Source organism: Salminus brasiliensis, chromosome 1, assembly GCF_030463535.1.
Source record: "Salminus brasiliensis chromosome 1, fSalBra1.hap2, whole genome shotgun sequence".
NCBI classification, from domain to species: Eukaryota; Metazoa; Chordata; class Actinopteri; order Characiformes; family Bryconidae; genus Salminus; species Salminus brasiliensis.
Window position 1 is genome coordinate 11,931,525 of NC_132878.1, and position 11,425 is coordinate 11,942,949.

Below are 11,425 nucleotides of genomic sequence, written 5' to 3' on the forward strand. Positions count from 1 at the left end.
TTCAACTAATCCATATTAAGAGTGCTGAGAGTACCGTCTCCTGTGGTGGGCTCTGTCAGCATGTTCTCTGGGCCACACTTGTCATCTCGACTCTTCACATCACATGCCTGCAGATGCAGCTGTAGAGGTTTTCCTACACCAGACAAAGGGCCAAAGAGTTATCATAGTAACATTTATATAAAATATCTCTGAAATGAATCTGTGCATCATTGTTCTAGAAGAGTGTGTGTGTGTGTGTATATGTATGTGTGTGTAAATGTTTCCAAATTGAGTATGCTTTGTATCAGAGTATACTTAACAATAACACTTTTCCATATTGCATACTACATACTGAAAAACAAGATAGTATTAACAATTAGTACGCAGCGTGCTTGTACTGCAGCGGATTTTAATTTTAGGCATTTTAAGTAGTAATAAATGTGTCTCTTTTTAAAGAGATTTCTTCAGTGTAATGCGTTTAATTATAGTACCTCCATCTATATACATATATTTATATATATTTATATGACCTAGGTGCATTCTAATCTCGGGTTAGTCTAGTACAACGTAGGGAGGTGCGTTACCATTTCGATACAGCAGCCGGAGGCGCACTGAGGCCATGGAAGCCAGTAGAGAGGCAGCACGGTACTCAGAGTCCACACATTCACAGATTCCAGATAAAGAAAGCAGCACTTTAGCCACACTACCCCGAGCCAGAGCAAACGCCAAAAGAGTCAGCTCAGCTTCCGGAGTCACACAGCAACTACAGCACCAAGGAAAGACAGAAAGAGAAAAACAATGATGAGAGAGTGCAGAAACGGCCGGAAAAAAATATGATAGCACAAAAGAGGAGGATGAAGAAAGAGAGAGAACATAATGGCAGGAAAGAGGAGAATTAGGGAACGCACACAAATGATTATAACTAAGAGCCTGGTAAACAACAGCTGACTACAGGGTACAATTACCCACTGATTACTGTCGCCTGCAATTACAGAGTCACAATGAACACAATACCAGTAAATACACAGTAACCAGATGAAAAACTGGTCCTCATCATCACCCTGCTTTGAACTGAGCCAATTAGACTGTGCCAAAGATCCTGTATATGCCTGGCAGGGCACAAATCAGAAGCCAGCAATGCACAATAAGGGAGATTGGCCTTACTCTGCAATTCTAAGCAGAAAGGCATCCACTTCTTCCAGTATGTTCGGAGAAAAGAATTTGGGGAACTCGGTGGAGGATGGCGTTAAGGACAAGGGAGGCATGTGCTGCAAGGCTTTTCTGAAGAAACAGACCAGAGCAATTAATTTACAATAGCATCAGACACAATGAATAGTTTTATATCACAGTTCTTGCAATTCCTTGCTTGGCTGCACAAAATCATTACTTAACATTAGGAATAGACCATGAAAAACATCATGTGTAACTGTAACATCATGTTTCTGTAAATAAAGAAATATAGAAAGCGCTCAAGTTGTCGAATGAGTTTCCAGATAATCAGGAGACACAGTGCGCACTTGGAAACACTCCTCTAGCACAGAAAATCTTCTAGCAACAAATCAATTAGGAGAATCTCCCTTTTAAGCAAATATGCCAGAGTGATGTTCGGATGGCTGATCTTGCTGACTCACTGCGTGCTCTGTAGGACGGTCTGAGCGAGAACAGGGTTGGTCTCCATGGATGCTGTAACCAAGGAAGTGAGGAGAGAGAGGTACCAGATAGCTGAAGCATCCGACACAGACACCTCTTTGCTCTTTGTGACCTGGTAGCCCAAGGTCTTCAGGCCGTGGATGCGTGTGTCACATCCGTCACTTAGGCAGCGCTTGATGTTGATCTGAACATCTGCAGAAGCAGAGAGCTCTTTGTTAGAGGTAATATATCATCACTGTCATGCTTTCAATTGAAATCAATGTAAAATATTTTATCCCAAGTCATATTGGCCTGTTCATCATGAAATTAGGATGTAAAGAACAACTGACGAATGCATATTACGTCACAAACAAAAAAACACACAAAAATGGAGATATAAGGTTTTTGCGTGACAGCGACAACATGCTAAAGTTATTAGCTATATAAACAAGCAGTCCTCCCAATTAATCCTAATAACAGTCAAGTTTCTATATACAATATTCAGATTTTGAGTATAACATTCAACATTGACAAAACAGCAGAGTGAGAGTAATGATTGTGAAGTGAAGCTCACATGGCTGACTAATGTTGGCATTGTCCAGCAAGGCCACATAGCCTGTAACGTTGCTGGGGATGCGCACGTCTCTGATCTCCTGCAGCGACCGTCGGTTCTTTCCCACAGACACAGATACCAGCTGGGGCATGTAGCTGTGGTCATTTGAAGCTACAGCAATGGCCAGTCGCCTCAGCACCACATCTGGCTTCAGCTTTAACCTGTAGAAGCAACACAGAGAACATATCTGTAGAAGGCTAGACTACTAAGGACTGAGTGTTACTGGGCTAATTATCAGTTATCACTAGGAGTAAACCATATTCATACATTTACAAAAGTACTGGGACACCTGCTGATTCACTGTTTCTTCCAAAGAACGTTATCAAATTTATTATAAAAAAGCTCAACTTTTTTGCCTATGAGGATTTGTTCACTGAGAAAATAAACAAATCATGTCATTTGAACAGGGGTGCTTAAACCTTTGCATAAGGCGGTATATATGTGATACTAGACTAGAAAATTCACCATACCTGATCCAGTGGGAGCGTGCACTGCCGTCCGACTGCCAGAAAGATGCTGTGTCGCCATTGGTCATCTTGTGGATGTCAGCAACATTGGACGAGGCATCAATGGAGCTGCAGCACTGAGAGATTACTTTGACTCGATCCACCTCCTGGTCCTGGTTCAGTTCTGCTCTGTACTGAATGTCCAGGTCTATGAGGCAAGGGAAAGGGATTCATCGGGGTAGGGAAGGGGGGTTATAATGTGTTGGGTTTTTTTTTTGTAGGAACAATAAGATGATACATATTTATACTTCAAAAAAAGAATGTACTATTTTTTCTTGAATTTTCTCCAAATAAACAAAAAACTAATAGCAATTAGTATTCATTAAAAAAAATGTTAGAAGATTAGCCCTTAAATAACCGGCTTAAATAGCTGAGCTACTTCAACAAAATTAAAAGTAGAGATTGTTTTTAAAAGTACTCTTAGTTTCTACATAAGGAAAATAGTGGCTTTCTGATGTCACGCAATTTTCATGTTTTCCCTTTTTGCAGTCACTAGTTACTTGAATTGTTGGGAATGCTCAGCTTGATTCTATTTTTCTTTCTTTGTTCTCTCTTTTTTTCTCTCCACTGCATGGATGTAACTGAATAATGGAATATTTCAAAAGTGAATTTCATTGTGAGAAGCAGAACAAAGGAAACATTATAAAAAAATCTAAATAAAACTGAATAAACCAGATTAGATCACCAGGATGACTACGCTACACATAACGCTGCTGTCACTTCCCTTGGGAATAACAATAAATGGCAGCTACCTTTCTCCTTCTGAAGAAGGTAATCCAGGAAGTCCTGCAGTACAGAAGACCTCATGGTGCAGATGCTGTTATAGCCCTCCAGTGCAGGGAAGGGAATGGCACTGCTGGGGATGCGGTTCCTGTGCAGAAACTTTAGGATCTTTGAGGCATGTGCTCCTAGTCTGTCCTTAGATTTGGAGAATATATCCACAAAGCCTGGAAAAGAAGAGTGAGGAGACAAAAGGGTGTATGTATGTATAATGTATAAGTGTAAGTGAACCCTTAAATGTCCAGGAAGGGGGGTCCTCCAGGACCAAGGTTGGGAACCATTGCTCTATAACATAACCGTAGTCAGATATGACACTGACAAACATCTCAGTTCTTCATTTCCTTCTTTCTTTACATAAAAAAAACATTAAATATGCTATAAACCAAAAGTGATGTGCAGGTGATTTTTTATATAGCTTTAATGAATTGACATAGAAAAATACTAAAATTACTAATACTGAAAATACTAATATGAACAGATAGATAGATGAATGTGTTTCATGCAACCTTGATCGTATGTTAACTGGTTTGTTTTCACACAACTTGAAACCTACAACTAATGTAGGGAAAATTTCCCCACTTTAAACCAATCAAGTCTACAGGTATCTAGTGTTACCTGGAGTCAGTGAGCAGGCCTGCAGTTGTCTGATCACATGACTTAGCTCTCCTTGTAGATTGGCTCCGTTGCTGTTCTTCAGAGCCATCAGCATGCTTTCGACATCAACAACTCCATCGCCTTCAGCATCAAACTGAGCAAAGGCCTATGCAAACACAAGGTGGAGATATATCCATCACACAGGAGTTCTAGTTTACAGTCTGCCCTTTTCTTGTATCCGGGGGAAAAAAGAAATCGGGCAAATTATTAATTTAGCTGAACTGTCATTGAGGAAAGTCACTTTAGCTAGATGGCATTTGGCTGACACTCTTATCCGGAGCACCTTACATTCAAATTATGTTACACGGGTAGGAGAATGTAGTGTTAGGAGCCTTGTCTACCACTCTTACTGGTGGGCTTGTTTAGCCACAGCCAGAGTTTTGAACCACGATGAGGCGGAATAGGGTTGGGTGGGTGTTCTTACCCGCTACACCAACTGCCACCACCAACCAACCACACAAGGTTCCTCATCCAGATAGCTACAACTATCATTACATTATCACTCCACCGCTGCATTCTCTCTCTCTCTCTCTCTCTCTCTCCTCCGTACTTGATGGCAATGGTCAAAAGCCGATCCGCACCAAGAGCCCTTCGAGCTTTAAGTACGGCTCGGCTCGACCCGCCATCCCTCAAAATCCGCGGAAGACAAGCGTCCGGGCTTTTTTCTGTCCTGGCACCAAAGTGGTGGAACGAGCTTCCCCTGGGTGTCCGAACGGCCGAGTCGCTCGCTGTCTTCAAACGCAGACTGAAGACCCACCTCTTCAGAGAATACTTGGATGATTAGAGTACTATGGTCACCTTATTGTCTTGTGTTCAGTAATGTCTAAGCTTAGAGGTATCCTTTGAATTATTGGTCTATTCTAACTAGCTGAGGTTTTCTTGGGTAAATAGCAAAGCACTTTGTAAGTCGCTCTGGATAAGAGCGTCTGCTAAATGCCATAAATGTAAATGTAAATGTACAAGGGAGTAGGGGAGGACAATATGGCAAAAACGTACACTATATGTCCAAATGTTTGTGGACAAACTTTCTAATGAATCCACTCAGCTATTTTAAGTTGCAACCAGTGCTGAACAGATGTGCAAGTGTGCAAACACGCACACACATACACTCACACACTCTTTGTCTAGTCCCTGTAGAGAAGTAGTGCCAATAGAATAGGACTCTCTAGAGCAGACAAACATGAACTCACTGGCACTATGCCTAATGCCAGATGGGGGCTAGAGGGGTATAAAGCCCCCAGCATTGAGCTGTGGAGCAGTGGAACTGTGTTCTCTGGAATGATGGATAAGAACAACCTTTAAAACAGCAGCTGAAGAAATGATCCAGATCTCAAAAGGTCCAATGGAACAGAAAGGTAGTGAAAGGATGCATGGTGTTCAAGAATGGAGCTTATTCAAGAAGGTCCACCACCACTCCTGAGTTCAAGCAATTCTATTGGGAAAGGTCAACCAAAATATGGGACTGAGCCAACACTTGGTTTAAGTTATTGCGCACTTACTGAAAGATGAGGTCCACATCTTTTTGCCAACAACATAATAAATTATTAAGCAATGATAGAAAGTAGGCCAGTTGGTAATTATATGATAATGTAATATGCAAGTTATAGCATAAGGCTCTGTAATCGTCCAGCTACAGCTCAATGCTTACATGTAGTACTCTGTAACCACATTTGGATCACATTGACATTAGTTAGCATAATTCTGTAAATTATATTTTTTTTATGTTATTGTTCTAGCATTGCTGGCATGAAGCCACCCCTCATCTAGGCTACACAAAGGGGGTTAAAAAAAAAAGCCAGAGGGAAAGAAAGAAAACAAAGGACATACATTTCCATAGCTAGACTAAATGGGGCCCTCTCCAAACCACCTGGTAAAAAGAACTTGCGCAACGAAGCAAAGTTCTCTCAGTGGTAGGTGTTCCTAATCTGTCTGAAAACTCATAACAGGATAAGTGACAGTGTAAAGGACACTGTGATGTGGTCAATCAATAAATGTAGTATAGGTGAGCATACTGCTGAGATATAATAAGGCCTGTAGCAATTCACTCCAGTATGGTTGTTGGCAGCAGGATCTGATGACATCATGGGGCTGATTACTTCACTCTCACAGACGATACATTTATATTAAACCACAAGAAGTCTCTGAGAAAAAAGAAACAGATGACACAGAGAACATTTCAGGACCAAAAGTAGGCCATCCCTCCAGTTACTTAAAACTGAAAGCTTTTCAGATCCAACAATGATGTTTAAAGGCGACACCAGATCCTACTCTTGCTCCAACTAGTTGGTTTCAAAGTGAGTGACAAAGGTCAGAAGAACAGGAAGACAGCAGGGGAAGATAATGCTAGGGTTTGCCACCACAGCATTTTTTTATACCATGACAGTGTATATGCTTTAATAGCACTAGCTAACACTCTGTTTCCTAAACAACATCTTCAGCATCTAAGTAGTTGTCTATAGACAGTCCATAGAGAACTGTTTAAACTCCAAAAAAATGGGTTTTCCAAAGATTTGTACTTTAGGTTTCGCTACATTAAACGTAAAAGCTGTGGCCAATGCACTCTTTATTCTGCATATATTTGGGAGACTGACAGCTGTGGAGCAGTGGAACTGTGTTCTCTGGATTGACGGTGCTCCATCCAATATGTATGGGAAGAGTTGGGGATGAGGTTGGGTAAGGTGGGGATTATCCAATATCCTGACCTCACTTATGCTGTCGCTTGTCGCTAAATGCAATCGAACCCTCACAGCAATTCTCCTAAATTACTTCAACAGTTACTCCGACAGGAGAAACTCCTTTTTTAATACAGTGGGACACTGAATGAGCAGGTGTCCCAATACTTCCATCCATATGGTGTATATTCCCATTACATCCAAGTCTATCAAAGGTTTTCTCACACTTTCTGTCAGGTATATAATTAATTACATTTACATTTATGGCATTTAGCTGACGCTCTTATCCAGAGCGACATACAAGGTTACTCGTATTACAGAGGTGGAGAAATGTAGCGTTAGGAGTCTTGCCCAAGGACTCTTATTGGTGTAGCGCAGCATAGTCACCCAGAACGGGAATCGAACCCTAGTCTTCCACATGGTGTGGCAGCTCACAGGCAGGTAGTAGTATTCTGTTGCGCCACACCAACCATCTAACCATCATTAAATACACATGAAGCATATGTTCACTAACTTTATTAATGTTCATTTTGTTCTGTTCTTGAGAAAAGTCCTAAAAAATGGTCAAATTCATGATGTGTTTTTAAAATGCAAAATTGTTCACGGCTCTGCTCTTGTAACGATGGATCCCATTGTCCTCATAAATTGAAATTGAAGTGAACACCAGAATCTTTGTGAAAACTGCATCAGAGCAATTAGTGAATAAGGCAATTTTTTTTTTTCATAATATACCTTCCTTCGCTTGTCCTAAGAGTCCATATTTTTTCCACTCTGAGGTTTACTTAGAACATTTATCTAAGAGAATAAAAGCAATCATATGCTTGTTCAAAGCTGTCATACTTTATTTTACATGTCCATTTTCTAATATCTGTTTATCCTCTAGAATTAATCAGGTTGTTTTTCCTTCTGTGCCTTTAGGACTAAAATATGTAAATTATCTCTGCTATGACTGGCAGTTCTCAAAGCGAGACCATTGTGTATGACTTCTGTGTGATTTAGTGGAACTAAACTGCTGTAGACTGAACAGGCAGATATAAAAAACAAAAAACAGCGACATCACAAAAACAGCAGTGTTTACTAATCCCTCAAAAAAGAGGGAAATTCAGTTTTCCATATGGGCCCTTTAACAAGTTATAAATCAGTATTTCAACTTATCAATGACTCTCCCTGAAATATGTAGCAGCTTTTTTCCTCTGCGAGTTGTATACAGAACTATATATAGAACCGTCAATAATTCAATAATGTAATACATTCCCAATACTGTAATACACTTTGACACTTAACTTAGTTAAAAATTAATGAAAAAAATAATACTAAAATACAGGGTCTTGACTGTTAATAAAATACAGTACATTTTTACTAATAATGCACTACCGTATTACATCACTGCTTGACCTTAATCTTTGAGTTAAGTGCAACTTTTTGTCAAATTTCTGGGATTTTTACATTATTTGCAAATTATCTTACAATAATAAGCACTACAACACTTAATATGCTTTAAAAGCCAGATCCTTCAAAGATGAATAATATTTAAGGGTATCTTTGGGGTTTCCGATTTAGTCTTTCAGAGGTATTACGCACCACACAATACTATCACTTTTGTGAATGAAACATTTCGGGACTTTTTCTACCACTTCTACAGACTGCTATGTTAGACCATAGCCTGGTTTACAGTGGATTTGTCTTTTTTTTACATCAGTACCCTTACTGAAGACTTAATCAGCTGTCCAAGACATGCTTGCTTTAGTTCTGGACTGGAGACACAAGGCTAGATCAGAGAATCATTCTGGATGACATTATAAAAATAATAAAATAGATTCAACTTCATTGACATTGCCCAGTAGATGTACAAGCAATGGCAAAGTTAAATCTTTTGAATTATTTACTATCTATTCATTATTCAATTTTTATCAATTATTCAATTACTATCTATTTTATCCACCATCTATTGCAATTGAATCTTTGCAAGTTATTGGTACTTTACCACGACCGCTGTGGGTTTCTTGTATATTGCATCAACTGTCTTCATATTTATAGGTCCTTAGCTATAAATATTTGTGTATTGTAATATTGCATTGTAATATTTAATGGCTAGGTGTAGTGCATTTTACTTTTACTTTTGTTTTAATGTACTGTCAAACTATCATAGTGTGCATTTACCGGCGTTGTAGCGTACTACTGGCTGCTTAAACATCCCTCAACATAGAGCTGAGCGAATATTTTATCATATTGTGGTGAATTGTGTTATTGTGGTACACAACATGCTTTTATGAGTGTATCATGAACATCATCAGTGCTTAAAGAGCACTGATTATCTGCACGATTCATTACAAAGAGTAATCAGTCTTACTTAACTTTCTGTTGTATCTGCTTTGGTAATTTTTATCATTAATGTTTAAAACAGTCTGGCCAGAGGAGGATTGGTCCCCCTTGTGAGTCTTGGTTCCTCCCAAGGTTTCTTCCTCCAGCTCTGAGGGAGTTTTTCCTTGCCACTGTCACCGTTCGCTTGCTCACGGGGGTCTTTGACGCTTCATGTTATTCCTTCTTTCTTCTCTGTCTCTGTCCTTTATTAAGTACTAATTATGTAAAGCTGCTTTGTGACGACAACAGTTGTAAAAAGCGCTATACAAATAAATTTGACTTGACTTGACTTAGCAGCAGCATATTTGGAGTAAAAATCACAGTACTCAGTATGGGAGAGTACTTGGACAGCAGTTTTTAAAAATTGTACACAGCTGGTGCATTTTGCCTACATGACAAAATATTGCATATTGTAAAATATGTCAGGATATACATTTTTTCCATATTGCCCAGCTCTATCTCACATCAACGATCTATCCGTCTACCTACTATCTATGTATCTATCGATACAGACTCAGTGTAAACAAACTTGTAAGCAAACTTGAGGAACTTCAGACGTCTCCTAACCAACTGACAATGTCTGGGAAAAGGGGGAAGCGTGTACACCTGTGGGGTGAACTCTCTCTTTAACAGATCTGAAGACTCCATACGAACTCTCCATAAGAAATCTCATCAGGCCTTCAGTGTGTTTACCTGACCTGTATGACTCGGCAGCTTTCCACAGGGTGTGTCGTTGGCTAGCCTACCTGTAAGAGCACCACGGGAGTTACAAACATACAACTAATGCACAATCCTAGCTAATGTAGTATATGTCAGTATATAGTGACCCCTCTTTCTGACCAGCTTTGACAGCGAGCACAGCCTAATGTGACTCGGCTAGCTAACCAAGCTGCTGCTATTCAAGAAGTTTTAAAACTGAAAGCAAATGTTTGAATTTAGGAGGAAAAAAAGAAATAAATGACACTTTTCTGTGGCTGTGCTTCGGATCAGTTTATATTATTGGCTATATATGTGTATAATGTGTTGTTTACCCCAGGTAAAAGCCTATAAAACTAACTAAAACATACTAAATTCAGAGGAAATGACACTTTAGCACATGGCATTTAGCTAGCTATCATCTCTTCGACTGCTGGTAAGCCTCACAGCTGTGGTAATGCAGTTATTCCACCAGTAAAGCCTCTTTTTGGCCGGTGGTGGTCTTCCTCAGTAAGCCGGAGAGCTTAAACCCAGGACAGTCCAATGGGGACGTCCCATGGCTCTTCCCATACTGGTCATGACTCCTGTTTGACGTGTGAGTGTGTGAGTGTGTGTGTGTGTGTGTGTGTAAACACTGTGTGTATGAGCTTATCTGAACGTTATTTTCACAGTAAATCTCCAGTAAAAGCTCTCCAACCTCCTCGCACTCATCCCTCGGCGCGTCTCTGCTCTCCAGCAGCTCGCAGAACTGCTCCAGGCTCACCGCCTCCTCTCCGCGGCCGAGCCGCTCCTCCAGCCAGCGGACCAGCGCGCTCTCGTTCCTCGCCAGAGCCGACTCGGACACGGTCACTGTCGACTCCCCAGCGCGGCCCGCCGCCTCCCTCAGTTTCACTTGCTCCATGAGGGCTTCGGGGGATGGCAGCCCGGAACTCTGCACGGGCGCCCCGCCAGCTCCCCTCCCCGAGCCTCCAGCGCCCGCTCCCCCGGCCCCAGAGGCCGGGCTACTGCCGCCACCGCCACCGCCACCACCACCGCCGCCTCCGACGTCCGCGAAGCCCGGGCTCTCCGCCTCCACGTCTTCCTCGTCCCCGCTGCCGGCGCCGGCAGCACCGCCGCAGCCGCCGCTCTCCGCGTTCCCCATGCCGTTGTGCGGCCTCGGGCTCTCGCTCGGTGTTTATTCCGTATCGGTCCGTGTTTCCCGGCTCCACTCCGCGCTCCGCTCCGCTCTCAGCGCCGCACCGACCGACCGACCGACCGACGTCCGTTGCAGGCCGATGACGTCACATTCGTCAGCAAACTTCGGGTCTTCCGTGCGGCTCAGAATGCGAACGCTCTCCCCCTAGTGGTCGCCTCCAGTACTACCAGCGGCGTGGTGTTAGAGTCGAGTTAACGAACCGAGTCTTCGCGTTAATGATTCATTTTGATTGCCTCTATTATTAACACGCGTTTGTGTCTATACGTACGACATTATTAATAATATATAATATCATTTATGTACGATCTAAAGGTTCAATTTACATTTGTTTTGCATTTAT

At 41.5% G+C, this 11,425-nt stretch overlaps 1 protein-coding gene across 2 annotated transcripts in view; it reads right to left on the reverse strand.

The window, feature by feature from the left end:
• zzef1 (zinc finger, ZZ-type with EF hand domain 1) overlaps positions 1–11,148 on the reverse strand; it is a 54,065-nt gene extending 42,917 nt beyond the window's left edge. For both annotated transcript variants that reach the window (XM_072667897.1, XM_072667820.1), the window contains exons 1-9: positions 10,588–11,148; positions 4,123–4,267; positions 3,480–3,674; positions 2,692–2,875; positions 2,183–2,382; positions 1,611–1,821; positions 1,144–1,260; positions 564–742; positions 35–133 (exon numbers count right to left, since the gene is read on the reverse strand). In XM_072667897.1, the coding sequence (XP_072523998.1) occupies positions 35–133; positions 564–742; positions 1,144–1,260; positions 1,611–1,821; positions 2,183–2,382; positions 2,692–2,875; positions 3,480–3,674; positions 4,123–4,267; positions 10,588–11,031 (1,774 nt within the window). In that variant the 5' untranslated portion in view covers positions 11,032–11,148. The remainder of the gene's footprint in view (positions 1–34; positions 134–563; positions 743–1,143; positions 1,261–1,610; positions 1,822–2,182; positions 2,383–2,691; positions 2,876–3,479; positions 3,675–4,122; positions 4,268–10,587) is intronic.
• Between the last annotated feature and the right edge of the window lie 277 nt (positions 11,149–11,425).